The 22322-nt window shown below is 31.6% G+C and overlaps 3 protein-coding genes across 4 annotated transcripts; all 3 read left to right on the forward strand.

Annotated features, from left to right (window-relative positions):
• Nucleotides 1-154: 154 nt before the first annotated feature.
• Nucleotides 155-2947, forward strand: LOC101218548 (glutamate receptor 2.5). The gene is made up of 4 exons (XM_031880740.1): nt 155-1455; nt 1644-1941; nt 2079-2476; nt 2566-2947. Exons 1-4 carry the CDS (start codon nt 295-297, stop codon nt 2818-2820), a joined length of 2112 nt encoding a protein of 703 aa, XP_031736600.1. The 5' UTR covers nt 155-294; the 3' UTR covers nt 2821-2947.
• A 1320-nt stretch (nt 2948-4267) lies between these two features.
• On the forward strand, nt 4268-10276 carry LOC105434750 (glutamate receptor 2.5). Of its 2 annotated transcripts, XR_004214327.1 has the most exons (7): nt 4268-4694; nt 6362-7653; nt 7763-8060; nt 8181-9067; nt 9140-9295; nt 9821-9893; nt 9987-10276. XR_004214327.1 is itself a non-coding variant. In XM_011651882.2 (4 exons), exons 1-4 carry the CDS (start codon nt 4391-4393, stop codon nt 8891-8893), a joined length of 2607 nt encoding a protein of 868 aa, XP_011650184.1. In that variant the 5' UTR covers nt 4268-4390; the 3' UTR covers nt 8894-9086. The 2 variants fall into 2 exon arrangements, 1 of the variants encoding a protein (XP_011650184.1); XM_011651882.2 differs by lacking the exons at nt 9140-9295; nt 9821-9893; nt 9987-10276 and having other exon boundaries at nt 8181-9086.
• A 1258-nt stretch (nt 10277-11534) lies between these two features.
• Nucleotides 11535-15213, forward strand: LOC105434751 (glutamate receptor 2.7). The gene is made up of 4 exons (XM_011651883.2): nt 11535-11948; nt 12191-13807; nt 14007-14398; nt 14492-15213. Exons 1-4 carry the CDS (start codon nt 11642-11644, stop codon nt 14777-14779), a joined length of 2604 nt encoding a protein of 867 aa, XP_011650185.2. The 5' UTR covers nt 11535-11641; the 3' UTR covers nt 14780-15213.
• Nucleotides 15214-22322: the final 7109 nt, after the last annotated feature.

Raw genomic sequence — 22322 nt, forward strand, 5'->3', positions numbered from 1 at the left:
TCAAGTTGTTAACATTGCTTCTTTTATCATGTTAATTACGTCACAGTTATTAATTCTTTTCTTATATATTTTATGTAAGTCAATCGATTGGATGATGTAAAGAAAAAGTAAAATGGTAACTTCTTTTCCACAGCTTTGGATTTGATTACGAAGGGAGAAGTCAAAGCAATTGTTGGATTAGTGAAAAAACAAGATTTGACTGTCATCTCTGACCATGAAATTTCTGTCGAAATTCCCATTGTTTCAACCTCACATGAACAATTACAAACACTAAGAATCCCATATTTGATTCAAATGGCCAATACTGACAATGATATCACCTACCCCATTCACTGTATTGCTTCAATTCTCTCCCATTTTCAATGCCTCCCGAAGGTTACGATCTTTTATCAAATCACAAACGATCCTTCACTCTCACTCCATCGTTTCTTCGATTCGTTTTTACCTGCTGGCGTAGAGGTTGAGCACCGTCTCGCTCTCTCGTCGGCTTCCAATCAAGAAATAGTGATTGAACAGGAATTGACAAGGCTTATGAACAACCAAAGGAGTAGGAATTTTATAATTACACAGCTTTCTCTGGAGCTGGTTGATCTTCTTCTAACAAAAGCAAAGAAATTGAACATGGTTGGAAATGGGTATACTTGGATTATCTCACATGAAGTTTTTGACCTAATTTCCTATTTAGATTCTTCTTCTTCCCTATTGAGCAAAATGGAAGGGGTTATTGGGTTTGGTACTTATTTCAATGACTCAAGAAAGTCCTTTAAAAGCTTTGAAACAAAGTTTAAGAAGATTTATAGATTAGAATATCCGCAAGAAGAAGAGCCAACAAAAGCAAGTATCTTTGCCATTCGAGCTTATGATGCAGCTCGTAACATTATCAGAGCCATGGAAAGGTTGGGAGATGAAAATTTAAGATCAAGTAGTAAACAACTAATGGATAAAATTTTAGAGAGCAATTTTGAAGGGGTTAGTGGAATGGTGAAATTCTCCAAGAAAAATGGGATGTTAATATCTGAATCACCAAACTTCAAAATCGTTAAAGTGGTGGATCAAACCTACAAAGAGGTGGGTTTTTGGACACCCAACTTAGGTTTTGTTGAGAATTATGTGGAAATTATTAGTAAAACCACCACTAAATTAGTTAAACACAGCAAGGGAAATTTGAGAAAAAATTTGAGTGTTGGAGATTTGTCAAGGCCAAAGACATCATCGAGTGAAAATTTCGATAATCATCATAGCAAAAAAAAGTTCAAATTTGCAGTTCCTGAGGACGCAGCATGCAAAGAATTTGTTAAAGTGAGCCAACATTTGAATGGAAATTACATCACTGGATTTGCCGTTACCTTATTTAGGGCTGTTATGAATAATATTAACATGTCAGAATTCTCGGACTATGAATTGGTTCCTCTTAAGGGCACATACAATAAGATGATAGAGGATGTCTCCAAAAAGGTAACCAACTCAAAACCTTACACTATATAAATATAATTCATTATTACTCTTATTTAATGAAATGCATTCGACGTAGTTAGTCTCGGGAGTTGTGAAAGTTTTATTTTCTCTTTCATATTTTGTTTTTAACATTTGGTTTCAGTTCTTTTTTTTAAAAAATTGTGCTTATGTTATATTGTCGTCGGTAGATTTTTTTTGGAGCTGTTGGAGATATCGGTATATTAGCACAACGCTATAAACATGTGGATTACACGGTATCATATTTAGAGACAGAGATTGTGATGGTGGTGCAACAAAAAGATGATAAATGGAAAAAGATATGGGCTTTCATGGGGGCTTTTCAACTTACAATGTGGCTCTTAATACCCACAATGCACCTTTTTATTTCCTTCGTTATTTGGTTGATTGAACGCCAAAATAACCCAGAGTTGGAGGGTGTTGGAAACATGTTGTGGTTTTCTATTTCCATCGTATTTTACATGCACAGTAAGTTCTCTACTCATCCACTTTCCCTTTTAAACTATAACATCGATGATATTAAATAAAATTCATTAATGATTTGATCACATTTGACCCAATTGAACTATTTGTGAAACAATAGTTTTTGGAATGTCATAATGCAGGAGAACCAGTGAAGAACGGGATGGCTCGATTGGTGTTAGGGCCATGGTTGTTTGCGATACTAGTGATAACGGCAAGTTTCACTGCGAGTTTGGCCTCGATGATGACGAACTCTTGGCTTCGACCATCAGTGCCGGATGTCGAAACGCTGAGAAAGATGGGCCATAACGTAGGGTGCAACACCAACTCTTTCATATGCAGTTATCTCGCTGATACCCTAAAATTTGACCCTGAAAAAATAAAGAAGATAGACTTGGTAGATGAATACCCAAAGGCATTTGAGAGTGGTACCATTAAGGCTGCTTTCTTCATAAGCCCCCATGCTAGGGTATATCTTGCAAAAAACTGCAAAGGGTACACCAAAGGAGTTTCCTCTTTCAAGCTAAGCGGCATAGGCTTTGTGAGTTTGTTTTTATTTGTCTCTAACTTACAAAAAATCTGAATTTTATATATTTTTAGTCCCTCAAATTTGGAATGATCGAACTGTAGGCTATGGAAAAGGGGTCGGAGCTTGCTTCAAGGGTTTCGGCATCAATTGTGGAATTAACGGAAACGAACGAGATACCACAATTCGAATCCAACGTGCTTGCCTCTTTCAATTGTTCTTCAAATGGCAAAGGAGATGGGGTGGGATTAGGACCTGAGCCTTTCATGGGCCTATTCATCATTTGTGGCTCTATTGCCTTTTTGGTTTTGATATATATGGCCTCTCAATTCATGAGAACGATTCTGAAGTCCGTTTGAGCTTAGTTTTTCCTTTTCTTTCGTTTCTCCACCGTATGTAATCAAAAGTTACATTCACAATGTATATGTCTATGTTAAGTTGAGCTAAACGATTATAAATAAACCTTTTGCAATTTTTTAAATGAAATAGTTATCCATATAACAATTAGATTTAAAATGACAAGTATATAACAATATCTATTAAAGTTTCTAAATAATTAAAATATATCACTCATATATCATGTTAGAAATATTGATAGATCATAATAACGTAAGTCTATCGTTAATAGATTTTGTTACCTTTACAATTTTTTTTAAAAATATTGTTATATGCTCAATTACTATTTCTAAAATTGCCATCAATTATACATTTACGTTAATATTAAATTTATAAAAATATTAAATATTAAAATATTAAAGAAAAATATCAACAAAAGTCTAATGATGTGTTTGTAATTTATGTTTAGGTACTCCTAAGTTATTCTATCTACGTATGTGTTTTTAGGAGTTTTAAAAAATAGCAAATGTGACCAAATATTTAAAACCGATAGAATTCAAAGTTTTGTAAATATTTAAATTTATTTTACTATTTAAAAAAAATATTTTTTTTCTTATATAAACATAGAATCGTTTAGATTTTTTATATATAAAACTTTTCAATTATACCATAATTTTGTAAATAAATCAATAACCAATTATTTTTTTTTTACTAATTTTGTTTTAAAAGGCCCTAATTGAATAGTTAATCACATAGGATGAACTTAGTATTAATACACCATAGTTTAAAACATATTTTAATTTAGGAAAGTAAATATTTTTATAGCGACAAGACTTCAATGATCACTTGGTTCTTAGTTCTAAATTGCCCCCAACACCCAAGCAAGGATTCAAACCCTAGCTTGAGAACGAGGGCAGCAGCAACACATATCTATAAACTTACCTACGCTAAGTCAAGACGATCAAGGTTTGATCTTTTCAACTTAAATATATTAAAATTTGCTAAAATAATAGTTTTGTTAATGTTATTCCTAGTACATATATTAAAATTATATATATTAGAATTAGCTAGGAAAATATGTATGCACCCATTTGGGTCCATGCATGTCCATCTCAGCCTTTCCCACATTTCCAAAACCCCTCTTAAATTAATAGTTGACTTAGGAAGTTAAATACAAATTACGAAACCCCTTCGAATTTTCCTTCTTTAATTCTATATATAATTACTGTTAAATTTACAGAATTGACTCATTACTATGTTTTCATTTGAATTATCTCTCACTCTCACTCATTATCTCTTAACAAGTCATGATTTTGAAATTTTGACTAGTCTTTCAAGATGTTCCATCAAAATTATATATTAAATTCAAGTCCGAAGATTTTACGAATTTTATATGAATAATTTCAATGCATATATTAATTGAATCCCAAATTGGCATTTAATAATACAGCTTACTAAATGCTGATGGAATTTAGAATTTTATCTGCCCCAACTTCTCATATAAACTACTATAAAATATCTCAAGTTCCACTGTGTATGTATCCTTCATCATAAACTGCTATACTTGTAACTTGACTCAAAGAAGAAAAAAAAATGGTTGGTAATGGCTTCTGCTGTTCCTCCTTCTTTCTGGGGTTGGTGTTCTTGGTTCTGTTTTTGGGCTCAGAAGCTCATAAGAACCAAAAAGAACTCAATTATTGTCAAAGAAACTTAGCAATAAACAACGGAACTGCAAGAATTGGAGTGGTTTTTGATAGTGGGTCTCAAATTGGGAAGCAACAAATTGTGGCAATTAAAATGGGTTTAAGGGATTTTCATTTGGCTTCTTCTTCATGTGCTAAGTTGGAGCTTCTCCTCCATGATTCTCATCCAAACTCTACTTCATCACCTTCTTCTAGTAATCCCTCCTCCTTCAACTCTCTTTGAATTAATTACTTGATTTAATTTACATGTTTCATAACTTTTTTAAAATTAAATGATTGTGCTTTTTGTCATCATTTTAAAACCGGTTTGAATTCCATTTCTCAGATATTTTAGAACACCTTTTCTACTAAAATTAAATAATTTTATCTAAGCAAATCCTTATCTATTCATTTCATTGATCACTTAATCTACTTTCTATATAACTCAGTGTTTAATTTATTTACAAATAGCTACCGATTATAGCTTGTAAATTATCCATAGTGAATTTTAATGTTATATATCAACATTCTAATTGTTACTGTATTTTCACAATCTTCATAATTATCGTTTTTGTTAAATTTGTACATATTGTTGAATAATCAAGAACCTTTACAAGTTAACAGTACACTAAATTAATGAATAAATAGACAGAAGAAACCTAACGAAGGAAAGAATCATAAATGGAAAACATATAAAAGGAAAAGATACCGAAAAAAAATAGATTTTAATTAATACTATCCCAGTTTCCTTCCGTTATTATTTGAAGGAAAATAATATTTCCCTCTTGATATATATATATACACACATAGGAATTTCTTTTATTTTTGTTTGAAGAACCATGAAAGTTTCCTTCTTGTGAGCTCATTTTTGGGTCGGGATATAATGAAAATATGGTAGACCTCTCAACTTAATTGAGATATTTTGATATCTCCGGTATTATATTTATCTCTATTCTCTCTCCCTTGGTTAAAAGAAGTTTTCTACTAAGAAAATAGAAAAATTAAGAATAATGGTAAGTGATGGCTATTTTAAAAATAATAATTAAATATATAACAAAATTTAAAAAACTTGTAAATATAGCAAAACTATCATTGATATACTTGTACCGGTTGTAGACTTGTACGATCTATTAATGATTGACCAATATCTGTAATATGATCCATTAATGTTATATCTATGATAGAATTTGACAAATTTTACTATATTTGCAAATTTTTTAAAATGTTGTTATATAATTAATTATTTTATTTACTAAATTTGTAAATGTGTCCATCGTACTAATGGATTAGAATGGATTTTGCATTTAATAAAGAAATAGAGAATAGTACATTACGTGGACAAAAATATTTCACTCATAAATTAACGAATAAATAGAATAGAAAAAATAATAAATATTTTATTATTTATTATTTCAAAAAATAATAAATATTTTATTATTTATTATTGCATTAGAGATATTTTATGAAATAATAAATAATAAAATATTTATTATTTTTTCTATTCTATTTATTCGTTAATTTATGAGTGAAATATTTTTGTCCACATATATATATATATGTGGACATAAAAAAAGTAAATGAATTAAATTCACATTTTAAAGATTTTCATACTTTTGTGTGATTATATCTAGAAAGAAGATATTTATTAAAATTTGTGATTTTTTTCTGAATTGAGATTTGTATGTTTTGATAAATTTGATATAAATGATATAATATTAAATTCTATATTTACCCACCAATTGAAGGGGTTATTATTTAACTAATAGTAACATTAGAAGTAGTAGAATGAAAGTTTATATTTATTTGTTTCTGAAAAATATATACGAAGTAAAGAAACATATATATGTAATCTAATGGAACAAAAAAATGTATTTTTCCGCAGCTTTGGATCTGATTACCAAAGGAGGAGTGAAAGCGGTAATTATTATTGGATCATTGAGAAAGCAAGATTTGATTGTCAATATCTCCCACCATGAAATTCCTATAATCTTCATTTCAAATAATCCCCAGTTATTAGTAAAGCCTATCAAAACCTCTTCTTTGATTCAAATGAAAAATAGCAATTCCAACCATTTTGACTTTTCTTCACTTTTGACTCATTTTCATTTCCAACAAAAAGTCTCAGTCTTTTATGAATTGAACTCTACGACGGACATCTCAGCCCATCGTCTCTTGGTCGATTCGTTTCAATCTGTCAATATAGAGATCGATTACCTTCTGGCATTACCTCCCTCCTCCAATATCATTCAAGCAGAAGTATTAATTGAAAAGGAACTGAAAGGGCTTATGAACAGCCAAAGGAATAGGGTTTTTATAGTTACACAACTTTCTCTAGAGTTGGTTCATCTTCTTCTTACAAAAGCAAGGAAAATGAACATGGTTGGAAATGGGTATACTTGGATTATCTCACATGAAGTTTTTGACCTCATTTCCTCTTTAGATTCTTCTTCTTCTTCTTTTTCTCTTTTGAACAAAATGGAAGGGGTTATTGGGTTACAAACATATGTCAATGACACCAAAAAGTCCTTCAAAAGCTTTGAAACAAAATTTAAGAAGTTTTACAAATTAGAATATCCACAAGAAGAAGAGCCAACAAAAGCAAGTATCTTTGCCATTCAAGCTTATGATGCAGCTCAGGCAATCACAAGAGCCATGGAAAATTTAAGGTCAAGTGATCATGAACTAATGGAGAAAATTTTGAAAAGCAATTTTAAAGGGGTGAGTGGAATAATGGTGAGATTCTCCAAGAATAATACTAACAACAATGGAATGTTAATATCTTCTCAATCATTGCCAAATTTCAAAATCATTAAAGTGGTGAATCAAACCTATAAAGAAGTGGCTTTTTGGACACCCAAATTAGGTTTTGTTGAGAAGTTTGTGGAGGTTAGTAAAAATTATATGAGAAGTTTGTCAGAAATGAGGGCTCCCGAATCAGAACAAAGTAGAAACAGACAAAGAAAGCTGAAATTTGTTGTTCCAGGACAAGGAGCTTGTCAGGAATTTGTAAACGTGAGCTACTATCCCAATGGGACAATACAAAATATCACTGGATTTTCTGTTGATGTGTTTAGGGCAGTTATGAATAATATTAATTATGATACATCGTCCTATTGGATGCATCCTTTTCATCATCGATCATATGATAGCATGATTGATGCAGTCTCCCAAAAGGTAACACAATTCTTATCACTTCTCTAATTACTCATGTTTGCTCCTTATTTTATTTTGCAGTTTCTAAAAAAGTGTGAATGTATTTTAATTAACGTGTTGGTGGTGTTAGAAATACGATGGAGCAATAGGGGACATAACAATATTGGCAAGAAGATTTAACAGTGTTGATTTCACAGTGGCATATTTAAAGACGGACATTGTGATGATTGTAACCGAAAAGCAAGAGACGTTGAAAAAAGTTTGGGCTTTCATGGGCGCTTTTCAACGTCCAGTTTGGATCATCTTACCCACAATGCATATTTTCATCTGCTTCCTCGTTTGGCTAATTGAATATCCAAATAACCTAGACTTGAGGAGTTTTGGAAACATGTTATGGTTTTCTGTTACAGTCATCTTTCACGTTCACAGTAATTTAAATTCTACATTTCATGCAGCACATTCACTTTAATTTACTCTCTCTTTATTATATTACTTTAATTATAATCCAACAAAAACTGTGTTTTGAATTACGAAACAATAAAATGCAGGAGAGCAAGTGAGGAATGGGTTGGCTCGCCTAGTGTTGGGATCATGGTTGTTCGCGTTGCTTGTCGCGACAAATAGTTTCTCGGCGAGTTTAATATCATTGACGGCATACTCGTGGTCTCAACCATCGGTGGTCAATGTCGAAATGCTAAAGCAGATGCCATACGCCAAGGTTGGGTGCAACGCGGAATCATTCATATACGATTACCTCACCACTACCTTGGAATTTGACAAGTCAAGAGTTAAGACGATGAATTCAATAGACGATTATGCAGAGGCATTAAAGAATCGTAGCATTAATGCTGCATTCTTTATAAGCCCACATGCAAACATTTTCTTGGCAAAAAATCGCAAAGGCTACACCAAAGCTGTTTCATCTTTCAAGCTCGGTGGGATGGGGTTTGCTTTTCCTAAGGGATCAGAACTTGCAACGAAGGTTTCTAGTTCCATCGCGGAACTAACTCTTGCAAATAATATATCGACAATGGAAAAGAACTTACTGGACTCTTTTACATGCTCTTCATGTGAGAGAGATAGTGGGCCGGGCTTAGGGCCTGAGCCTTTCTTGGCCTTATTCGCAATATGTGGATCTATTGCTTTCTTCGCCTTGATGTATATGGGCCTACAACTCTGGGTTTCATCCAAGAAAGATTTAAATTTTAAAAAAGAAGACACTCCTGAGTCTAAAATCAACATGCCATTACCTTTACCATAAAAAAGCAATACTTAGATTTGCTGAAAATGTAATGAACAAAGATTCAAGTATTTGTTACGAACTACCAATCTCATTGTTTGGTATTGGTAGAAAGACTTGTGTTCTTGGAGAAGATGTTATTGATTTATGTAACATGCGAGAAGTCCAGACTTCGACATTAATGGCATATATGACGTATGTATTCATTCATCTACTCTAGACTTTTTATATAAGTACTCATTTATTGACTTTTTCATCTTTCTTTAGGTATTTGCATTCACAAGATGTTTCAAATTACATCTTCGTTGACCCATCCCTTATATCTATGGGTCACAACACCCAAGAAGTTAGAGCTCGTAACCTACACAATAGATTAACGGCTTCAAAACAAAATCAACTCGTTCTGGCTCATTTTAATCAAGCGTAAGTAATATTATACGAATCAATTCATCAAAATGTATTGCTTTTTCTTTCATTGATATTGAAACACATAACTCATACTTTTTTGTACTCTCGGTTTACCTTTTGATCATATATTATGTGATTTGCTTTCTTGAATTGAACCTTAGGGTTTTGGATTATGTTAAGGCATTCTTGGGTGGTTCAAATTTTATTGTTGTCGTCTACTTTTGATTTAGCATAGAGAAATTGGTTTGTAGAATATTTATTGTCATTAAAGTATATTGCATTTACAGTGAAAACAATCTACTTGTATATTCTTTCCATGTAGTAGTCATTGGGCACTTCTGGCTATCAATGTATACAATGAGACAGTCTATTATATTGACTCACTTCGAACAATATCAAGAGTAGATATTAGATATGTAACCGACATGTAAGTAATGAGACAATGATATTAACACATACGATGAGACAATCTTTCATATATGTTCTTTTCCATCTTAAAGCTCACTTTATGGCTAACGTGCAGTTGTTTCTTTGCAATAGGGCTATTACTATCTTTCGATCTCAGAAAAATATTCAAACAAGTCGAAAACAACCAATATGGAAAACTATGAAGGTAAGTTTAAACATATTTATTCATTAATTAAAAGTATACGGTATATGAGTTATTTGCACTACTAAAGTATTTTGGTAATTTATGTATTTACAGTGTCCTTTGCAAGTTGGAGTAGTTGAATGCGGGTACTATGTGATGAGATACATGAGAGATATAATCACTAATGGGAGCATAGTAGCCACAAATTCAATATGTTGTGTTTAAATGATTGTTTGAATTATTTTATACAATTCAAGTAATCAAAATATTAACTTCAATATTTTGGGTTTTGTATTCAGATTGATACAATAAGCTCATATAGTCAATTCGAGTTGGATGAAGTGCGAATGAAGCTTGTTGATTTTTTGGGTGACCACATATGATTGTGATGATTATATTTTGGGTTAAATAGACAAATTTTGTTGATATTATATCATAAGTGTGATATTTTGTTGATACTGGAAATAGTTGAAATAGTTTTATTGATATTTTGTTAACACTGAATATAAATGAGAGACAAGTTTTGATATGATACACTTTTAGGCTAAATATAAATGTAAAGTTTGGGCTACACCTTTAGGCTACACATAAATGGAAAGCGTTTAGATTACTATCAGAAGTTTGACTAACTATATATTTAAGGTTCATTGATATATATATATATATATATATATATGAAATTTGTTAAAATATTATTACTTTTTTGATGAAAAGTTTGAGTTAATTCAATTGTTCAATTAATGTACATTTTAACATATTTGTGTACTCTCTTGCTTTACTTATGTTCATCATTGTTAAACTTCAAAACATGTGCATGACAAATTATGTGGATATTTTAAAATATATAATTTTTCATTTAAAAAAAAAACTTGACAAACAATTACGTAGAAAATGTAAAAAAATCTTATATACTCGACGTTTATAAACTGTCAAATATAATTTTACTTAACGCATAAAAACTGTAAAAAAAAATTATCTTATTCTTTATCCTAGATTACTTGACCCGTCAAATTTTTAATATTTCAATTTATTTTACTATTTTTAAGTCCTTATATATTATTATCCATTTTCTCCATATGTTCCAGATATAGCTTTCAAAAGCTTGTTTTTAATTTTAGAATTGAAGTTAGAAGCTCAAAGTGTCTATTAAATTTTAATATAAGAGTGTTTATTACAACTTTTCAAGTATTTAACTATGAAAGTGATTCATTTTGAAAAAACAAAATTGTTTGACAATTACTAGACATGGATTTTGCAACAATTTCAAAGGTTTTTTTTTTTTTTAAAAAAAGAAAATTTCTTCTAATGAATCCAAACACATCCCTAACATTATATAAGGATGAAATTTAGAAGAAAAGAAATATGAAAATTGAAAATTAGAAACATATATATTACCAAAGAAACAAGGGCTATATTAATTCAAACTAAAGAATAGAAATGAATTTTCTTGTTGTGTGTGTACAAATTGTTCAATTCTTCTGAATTAACTGTTTGCTACTTCACGTAATTGAAGTCAAAGTAGCTATTAGTCAGAGTCGATATTTCATGAAATGTGAATTTAGATTTTTTCTTAATTTTTATTATTACATGCATACTATTACATAGAAAAATCGTTCCTCTTTCCTCTTCCCTTCCCGTGGAGTTGAAGATCAGATCGGAAGTTTCAAAGAAGATATGAATAAATTAAATAAGCCCCACCTCTATTACAGATTAATTATATCATCTCCAAACTAGCTAGGTTAGAACGACGACACATATATCAATTCATTATGTTTGGAAGTGATATTTACTTGTTGTATTTTGTTGGGGCCGTTCTGTTGTTGGTCGGATCATGCTCGGAGTCTGCTAATACTAATGAAACAGGCAACTTGAGATCATGTTCCGGCGAAAACCTAAAAAGAGTGGTGAAAATGGGAGTTATTGTTGATAGTAGCTCAAGGCTGGGGAGGGAGCAGCTTGTGGCTATTCAAATGGCTTTTCAACAACAACATCATCTTCATTTTTCTAATTCATGCCAGAAGTTTGAGCTCCTCCTCCGGGACTCACCTGACAACTCCGCTCAGGCAACCGCTACCGGTAAGTATTTTTTCCCTTCTTCCCTTAGCCGCTTAGTTGGTCTTCACCATCTTAAAAATTAAAGTTAAAGTTTATGCATGGAAACTACAAGAAAAGCTTTCAAAAAGTTTATTTATTTTTCGAATTCGACTAAAAATTCAACTATTGCTTTAAAATTTAAAAGTGTTATGTCTCAACCTTAGGCTAAATCATTGTTGAATAACGCATTGTTAATTTTGTATGTGTTTCTTCTTTAACAACAGCTTTAAATCTAATTACGCACAAACAAGTGAAAGCCATATTGGGAACATTAACAAGGGAGGAAGTATCTTCAATCTATGAGATCCACAAGCCCTCCAAAAATATCCCAATCATATCCTTATCTTCATCTTCCTTATTACTACCAAATTCAAAATCAAATCATCAGCTTTCGTCATTTCTTCAAATGGGTAATGATATCACCCACCAAATCCGTTGCATGGCAGCCATTGTTGGTGAATTCCGATGGCGAAGAGTCACCGCACTTTATGAGATTAAAAATGAAGACTTTACCACCAACAGTATCGCCATTTTAAAACTCCTATCCGATTCACTTCGTGATGTCAATTCAGAGATTGAAAATCACATCGGTTTCTCTTTATCTGATTCTAAATTACTCATGGAAGAGAAGCTCACGAACCTTAGTAGTCAAAGCAATAGAGTTTTCATATTGGTGCAATCTTCAATGGAATTGGGTATCATTCTCTTCAAAAAAGCAAAAAAATTAAACATGATGACAGATGGGTATGTGTGGATTGTTGGGGATCAGATTGCCAATCTTATGGACTCTTTAGATTCTTCTGTTTTCCATAACTTACAAGGCATAATTGGGTGTAGGATTCATTATGAAGAAAAAAAAACGCGTTTCAAAAAATTCAAAACCAAATTCCGGAGGAATTATATATCTGAATTCCCAGATGAAGAAGAAGACGCTAACCCAAGTATCTTCGCACTTCGAGCATACGATGCATATAAGGCAGCCATCATCATTGCCTCCACCAACAAGAACTATAATAGCATGGAGGGTTATTTGAAATTTGAAGGAGTGAATGGGGAGGTTAGCTTTAAAAAATATGATGGCATATTATCAAAGTTACCAATGTTTGAGATCATCAACGTGGTAGGTAAAAGTTATAAAGAAATTGGAAATTGGTCCCCGGAAATTGGATTTTCTGAAAAATTATCACAAAAAAGAAGCACAAATAATAATAATAATAGCGACGTTATTAGCATGAAAAATTTATGGAGTAGTACATTGTTGTGGCCAGGTGAGAGTAGAAGGGTACCAAGGGGATGGGATTTTAGGGAGGGAAATAAACTAGTATTGAAATTAGGGGTTCCAGCTTCGGCTACCTTTCATGATCTGCTACATGTGAAGTATAATAATCAAACAGGTGATGGATCAGATGGGCCGCCTCATTTCTCTGGATATTCCATTACTGTGTTTAAAGCAGTTGTGGATAATTTGCCTTACGAGTTGCCTTACGAGTTGGTTCCTTATAATGGAAGTTATGATAGTTTGTTGCAAAAAGTGGGGAAGAAGGAGTTTGATGGGGCCATAGGAGACTTTGGAATAATTGCATATCGATTTAAGTACGTGGAATTTTCTGAGCCATATTTGGAAAATGCAGCTGTGATGATAGTGAAAGAGAAGCCACTGAAGTGGACAAAATTGTGGCTTTTCATGAGAGCTTTCACTCCAGAAATGTGGTTCATTGTGTTATCCATGCATTTGTTTGTTAGCTTTGTTATTTGGTTGATTGAGCGTGAACATAATGATGCCTTGAAGGGATTTGGAAACATGCTCTGGTTCTCTGTGTCTGTCCTCTTCTATGCTCATAGTAAGTATTTATCTTTTCTTTCTTTCTTTTTTCTTCTTCATGCACTAAAAAAAAAAAGTAAAGAATTTCTGTTTTAATATGGAATGAAAATTTTGAGATTGGATTTTGGAACACACACACACACACATAATTGATTAATATAATTAATGACAAGAATGCATATATTTGGATTGAATTAATTTGGTAGTCGGTGAAATAGGGGAACCAATAAAGAAGGGGTTGGCTCGATTGGTGTTGGGGCCATGGCTATTCGGCATACTCATAATAACAGCAAGTTTCACAGCCAGCCTATCTTCCATGATGACAATCACCATGTCCAAACCATGGGTTTATGACATTGAAACCCTTAAGCTTAAGAATGCGACAGTGGGATGCATTACTGACTCTATATTGATTCGATTCTTATCACAAGCTTCTATTCCTCCACAGAATGTCAAACAAATACCTTCGTTGGATTTGTTCCCAAACGCATTGGAAAATGGAGACATTCAAGCTGCCCTTTTAACAGCTCCACATGCGAGAGTTTTCCTCGCTAAATACTGCAAAGGTCTCACCAAACTCACCCTCTTCAAGCTCCTCGGCATGGGTTTTGTAAGTTAAATTAATAATTTAATTACCTTATTTATTTTAACAAAGCTAGCAGAACAGATATAATATATATATAATTTTCATAATTAATCTTAGGCTTTTCCAAAAGGATCTCCCCTGACTTTGGACATATCGTCGTCAATGGGTGAGCTGATGGAAAGAAAAGAAATGCCGGATTTGGAGGCCACATTGCTATCTACGTATAACTGCTCAAATAATAATATTGATGGGTTGGGATTAGGGCCCGGACCTTTTGCTGGGTTGTTTCTCCTTGCAGCTGTTGTTGCTTCCATCGCAGTATTATTCACAGCTACTCGTCTCGTATTGCTCAAATATCAATACCCCAATCCTCAACTAAAAACTCCCTTCCCTTTCCCCAATTAATTTGGCTTTCAAACATATCATCATTCTTTTCCATTCAACTCTTCAATATTTTGACTTTTATTATTCAAGATATGCTTGAGAAGTAAGTAAGAGAAATGGACAAAACTTTGGGCTTTCATGATGGAGGCTTTTCAACTTCCCAGTTTGAATCACAAACAACCCCTCCTAATGTCTAGTCAATAAAAACATTAGTATATATATAATATGTTATGACTACTATATAGTACACCTAATGACTAATTTAGTGGGGTCAAATATCCAAATTGAGCACAAACAAATACTTATGAGGGACAATTAATGAGTATTTTCAATTGAATTTCTTGTATGTGTTCATATATCTCTATATTTCCCTCCCTATAACTAGGGGGGAATCTCTCTTCCACCTACTTTCCCTTTTCAGCTTTCACTTAAGTAATCTTACATGAATATTAATAAACATTGACATTATTTTTATATTCGTGTTGCCTAAGTCTTACTTAAATTATTTTTTTCTTTAGACAAGTTTATTTATTTATTCTTTCTACAGACTACACATTTGTTCACTGGGATATGCAATATTATACTATAGTTATATGGATATGGATGGGTTGAATTGCTTAAAATAAGTAAACAACCAATGGATGGCGTTTCTCATTAGTTACGATTATATTTAAATTAGCATAATTAAAATAGTTTAGTCTGCACCAACGTTATTTTTGGAATTATTAATCTAGTTTAGTCTGCACCAACGTTATTTTTGGAATTATTAATCTAACTTCCACATTATATCTTTACTTTAATTTTCTTCCACAATTTCTTTTATTTGAAAAACTATTTCAAATAACAAATGTGATGAAATATGTATACAAATATTACAAAATGTCGTAATCTACCAACTATACAAAATATAAATCGACATTAATAAATTTTCTCTATTAATATCTAAAACAGAATTTTACATCTTTAAAAACGCATAAATATACTCGAAAAGATTATTGGAATCTCCATTTCCAAAATGACCCTATTATTTTAGTATAAGATATATAATTTCGTATTCAATTAAAGTTTGTATATTTCATATTATGTATATAAAAAAACTCAAGTGTGGGTTTAGATATTGGCTCAGCATCCTCTGATCATCTCCTTCCAAGTCAAAATTTTGAACCTTCAAGCCTTGAGAAATTTAGTAGAAAGATACTGAAAATCTAATACGTAATATATATTAATATTAAATATGATTCAATTTTTGGATTTTGAAGGAGCCTATAAATATAACTATATGGTGTGGTGGTTAGAGTCTTAATTATTATACACATGTAAAGGGAAGATAAGGATCGTATAGTTAATTAGCAAGAGAAAAATGGGTGGAAGAAAGGATTGGGTTTCCTGTTTCGTAAGGTTTGTATTTGTGTTGATTGTAGTGAAGAATTTGGAAGAAACCAATGCAATAAGTGTAAGTTCATCATATAGGCATGTTGATATTGGTGCTGTTACTGATCAAAGCTCAAGAATGGGAAGGCAGCAGAAGATAGCCATTGAAATGGCTTTCCAAACCTTCCATTTCTCAACTAATACCTTTCCAAAATTGGAGCTATCACATAGGAATTCAAATGGCAACTCAGCTCGAGCTATAATTTCTGGTAATTCAAACTCATCCTCTCATCTGTTTTTCTTTAACAAATACCAAATAGAAATTAAACATGAATTGAGGGACAATTTTTTCCCCCTCTTTTGTCTTTTAAGCCCATCATGAATCTTTCACTTTTGTGTTATTTATTTTCAAAGTTGACTTCCCTATTACTAGAAAATCATTATAATCTTAGTTTTACTATAATCTTTAAACAGTGTTTTCAAGATAATTAAATATTGAAAAGTAAAAAATAGCCCTTTAAAAACTTCTTAAATTTTTTTTTTTCAATCCAATCCAACTAAGGGTTTTTCACTCTTGTCAATTTATCAATTGGATTCAAAGGCCGAAATATTAATTATTATTTTGTTAAAAATGACATGTGTTTTCTTCTTGTATTATTATAAATGACTTTAACTCACTTGATTGGTAATTACATATAAAAAAAACTATTGTTCTACGGGTTGTAATTATTCCCATGCAAGGGACATATAGTTGTCTAACAAAAATTTGTTTAATAATAAATAACTTTTGGACTATTTTCAAATATACAGTAAAATGAATAAAAAAATATTACAATCTATCCCAATAGAAATAGTTATATAATTATTTGGGTCTATTCACATAGATAAAGATAATAGTCCATTTGTTTCTATATGAATCTATCATATGATATTTTGTTATAATTGTAAATATTTTTAATAGTTTTGTCATTTAAAAATATATTTGTTTTATTTATTTATTTTTAAATAAAAAAAGATGTAGGATTTAGATGGAATTATTGACTATACCTGATTATTGAATTACATAAACATATGTCTTCTGCATGCAAAGCTGATATATAAATCATCATATTTGAATTTTAATCTCACTTTCGAACATCTTAACTCTAAAAATTTAATTAGGATAATATATTTTTTTTCATATTTACCGTCAACATTTCCTTATCTATATATGGGGCCACTAACAAAAGAAGAAAAAAAAAACTCAATTTCGTCGATATGGTTATTTTAGATGACATAATATCATTTAATAATCATAACGTGACGTGAATTTAAGTTGTTTAAAAAGTTTGTGTATTTTGATTAATTAATTGCAACTAAACATACAAAAAAAAAATAAAAAATTATGCATAACATCAACGTATTTGTCAGCTCTTAATTTCATTATGAAAAGAAAGCTAATAAACGAACAAAAACAAAGAAAAAAACTTATAAATTAAACACAAATTTAATTGGATAAAACGAAAATCCAAAATTTTTATTTCTTTCGTTGTCATGAACACATAGACACATCATGCCCACATTTTATAAGATTCATGGACTTGATTTAAGTTTGAATTGAAAGTCTACAGTGTTCTGTTAGAAAGAATTCAATACATTGATTAAAATGAACATAGCACTCGATTTAAAACTATCTTCCCTCCCTTATGGTGTAATATTTTCAAACAAAGAATTTTAGTTTAACCACAATACCATACATGATGTTATTAAATATTTATATTGTCCATTACAGCTTTGGATCTGATTGGCAACAAAGAAATGAGCACAATTCTTGGGGCATTTACTTTGCAAGAAATACAATTAATGTCCGAAATTAACAAAAACTTCATTGATATTTCCATAATATCCCTACCAGTTGCTGCTTCTCTTCCTCCTCATAACAACAATCTATTCCCACTTCCTTCCTTTATTCAAATGGCTCACAACATCACATTTCACATCCAATGCACAGCCGCCATTGTCGCCCATTTCGAATGGCATAAAGTTACTCTCATCTATGACAACACAAACGACATATCCTTCAACATGGAAGCTTTGACTCTTCTCTCCAACCAACTTGGAGCTTTCAATGTAGAGATTGACCAAATATCATCCTTCTCTTCTTCATATACAGAATCTATGATTGAGGAAAAGCTCAAAAGCCTTGTGGGCGGTGAGAGGAACAGGGTCTTCATTTTGGTGCAATTCTCTATTGAATTGGCCAAACTCCTTTTTCACAAAGCAAAGAAAATGAATATGATGGATAATGGGTTTGTTTGGATTGTTGGAGATGAGATATCAAGTCATCTTGATTCTTCGGATTCATCCACTTTTAGTGACATGCAAGGTGTCATTGGTTTTAGAACTTATTTTGATCATAACAAAGATTCCTTCAAGAAATTTAGAAGCAAATTTCAAAGGAAGTATGCTTCGGAATATGATGATGAAGAGGAGGAGATGAAAAATGGGGAGCCCAGCATCTTTGCACTTAGAGCTTATGATGCAGGATGGGCTGTGGCACTTGCGATGCATAAATTGCAAGCAAATTTTAGCAACAAACAGTTATTGAAGGAAATTTTAAGGAGTGAATTTGAAGGTCTTAGTGGGAAAATAGGATTCAAGAATGGTGTTTTAAAGGAACCACCCACTTTTGAAATTATTTATGTGGTGGGTAAGAGTTACAAAGAGATGGGATTTTGGAGAGAGAATGTTGGATTTTTCAACAATATGATTGAAAATAATGATCAAGAAATGAGTAGTAGCATTATTATTCATGAAGGAAGAAGTAGAAGTAGTAGTAATAATAATGATGATAATAAGAATGGTGTTTTGGAATTACCACGATTTGTTTTGTGGGAAGGAAATGCAGGAACAGGATTAATTAAACGACGGATGATTGATGTTGAAAATTCTAACTTTGGAGTCACAGGAAGGATACTAAAAATTGGTGTTCCAGCCAACAATACATTTCAAGATTTTGTGAGAGTTTGTTACAATCACTTAAATGGAATGTACATTTCTGGATTTTCCATTACTGTGTTTGAAGCTGTCGCAAAAAACCTGCCCTATCCATTGTTGTATCAATTGGTCCCCTTCAATGGCTCCTATGATGGATTAGTAGAACAAGTCTACACAAAGGTACGTGGGAAGGGAAAGATATATACATATGTACATATATATATTAGAAAAAAAATGTTTTTATAATGCACTTTAATTTTTCATTAAACAAAAAGACTAATTTCTTAACTTTCTGATTTGACTTATTTTTTATAGTGTAGATTAGTATTTCTTAAAAAGGGATTACTTACCTCAACGTCAAAGTTGTAGCTATTTCTTGCTATAAGTTTATATTATATTCAATAAACTGTTGGTGTAACACCCGTTGGTGAGGTATTATCTTCAAATTTTAGAAAACAAAGATATAGATGTCATTTTGATTGGACTAAGAACATTTTTTTTTATCTTTCTCTAAAAAAAAAGAGTTGATATTGACTAGAATAGACCATTTATTTATTTATTTTGGGCGAGATAATTGAACTTCAAATCTTGAAGAAATGAGTGAATGGATTCCTAGTATAAAAACCATAAAAAAAAAAAAAAAAAAAGTGATGCATTTTATATCAATATGTTTTTCATTAGGGCTTGGATGGTGCGGTGGGGGATATCGGAATATTTGCGGACCGATTTCGATATGTGGATTTCACAGAGCCATATTTGGTGTCTGGACTTCTTATGATAGTGAAAGAGAAGACAAAGATTTGGAAAGAAATATGGGCATTCATGAAAACATTCACAACCACAATGTGGATCATTTTGCCAATCTCCCATATTTTTATAATCTCAGTTGTCTGGCTGGTTAAAGACGATAGTGGCGACGACCCATCAGGATTTGGAGAAATGCTATGGTTTTCAATAACCGTCATCTTTTACGCACAAAGTAAGAATTCAAGACCCCTATTTGATAACCAATTGTGTCTAATTATTCTCAAGTTTTCAAAAATGAAATAGTACTTATCAAACGAGACTAATTTGATACAATATAAATTATAAACGAATGCAGAAAGAGAAGTGAAAGGGTTTTTAGCTCGGTTGGTGTTAGGGACATGGTTGTTTGTAATTCTTGTGGTAACTTCAAGTTTTACTGCAAGTCTTACATCTATGATGACGGTTTCGAGATTTGCTCCATCAGTTGTTGATATTGAAACACTAAGGCAAATGAACGCAACTGTGGGGTGTAACTTCAATTCTTTCATCATAAGATATTTAAATGATGTGTTAAAGATTCCACTTTCTAATATTAAGGCCCTTTCTGGGCTTGATGAGTATCCAAAGGCATTTGACAATGGAGAAATTGAAGCAGCTTTCTTCATAACTCCACATGCTAAGGTCTTTCTTGCTAAGTATTGCAAAGGCTACACCACTGCCGCTACTTTTGATCTTGGTGGCCTTGGTTTTGTAAGTTCAACTAACTATCTGCTTTACTTTTTTTCAATGAATTATTTAATGATAAAAAAGTAGTTTTCTTCTCCGTCTGATTTTACATTGTAATACACAAGAAAAACTAAATATAAACGCATAGACCAATCTGCACCTAAACACAACATTTCCTAATGAAGAAAAAAATGTTGGATATATGTTGCAGGCATTTCCAAAAGGGTCAAGTCTAGCGGTGGACGTATCAACATCGATCATTGAGCTAATAGAGAGAAGAAAGATGCCACAATTAGAAACAACGTTGTTGTCCACCTTCAATTGCTCTCCATCGAGCCAAGTTGATGGGTCCTCAAGTTTAGGGCCTTGGCCTTTCGCAGGTTTATTCTTCCTTTCGGGAAGTATTGCAATTTTAGCACTCATATATATTCTTCTTAAATGGCTTATAAATTGGTGGCGCAATAATGGACGTTCACAAGTCAAGCCCATGGACGATGCCGATGCCGATGCCGATGCCGATGCCAATGCCCATACCCAACCCAATATTGTAATTCAATTTTCAAACGTATCCAGGTTATAACAATTAATAAATACTAAACTTATATTTACCAATCTCAAACTAAATCGAATATAACTTAATAACTTAATTAATTGACATTAACATGTGAATTACCGGAATCTTTAATTTGAATTTCTTTAATTTGAATTCATCTTTCCTAAAGAAAAGATAAGAGACAATACTTTTCTACTGGACCCTAAACACTAAATCATACTTTGGTTTCAAAATATTACTTCAAAAATTATGTTTTTAACCACCTTAATTTAGCATTTTAGATGTCTGGATTCGTAGGGCTTCACTCTCCTCCTTTTTGTATCTCCCGCTTCTTGTATTCAAGTCATCATTATTTAATGAAGCAGAAAATGATGAGGGTGCTAAGGAAGTGTCCACGTACTGAAAATGTCATGGTGCACCTGTTGATATACAATATCTTTCTCTAAAAAACAACTTTAATTTAGCATTTAAACCTTTCTTGATCTATAGTTTATCTTAGTCCATCACATTTGGACTTATTTTGTTATATTTAAAAATAGCTAAAATTTAAAATTCTAATTCAAAGAGGCGAAAGGGATAAGGTGAAGCAAGAAATCAATTAATGAAAGTCAGCGTTACATCTTGAAGGATATTCCATCGAATATATATTATATACTTACGCGCAATTCCTTGGTCCCTTCTCTAATTTGTACTCTTTCCAACCTTATAGGTCAATAGAATCCATACAAATATATGAATATTTAACTTTATATTATAAAATGCCAATGTTAGATAACTTCTCAATTTTAAGCATATAGTTTTTTTGGTTAGAATCCAATACTTTAACATTTGTTTAATTTTAATGTATTTATTATTTTAGTCTTTGTATTTTTTAAAATTGAAATCTAGGTGGTTAAGTTTTGCTGAAGTTGACAATAATTTTATGGAAAGAAACATCATATGTGAATATATTTTTAAAATTATAGTGAAAATGAAAAACAAAGAATAATTTAAAAAATGGTAGTAAGAACTAAATTTAAGGTTTATTAGAGGTGTTTACAATTGTTTATAACCTATAATAAATTTTGTCATACTAAAAAAAACTACAATAATAGCTATCTGTTTATAATTATTTATAATATAGAGTTAGCTACTGTAAAACTATTTAAAAATGATTGTTTCATTGCGGTGTTTACTCTATCGTATATGGAC

The sequence above is a fragment of the Cucumis sativus genome, chromosome 2, assembly GCF_000004075.3.
Source record: "Cucumis sativus cultivar 9930 chromosome 2, Cucumber_9930_V3, whole genome shotgun sequence".
Taxonomy (NCBI): Eukaryota; Viridiplantae; Streptophyta; class Magnoliopsida; order Cucurbitales; family Cucurbitaceae; genus Cucumis; species Cucumis sativus.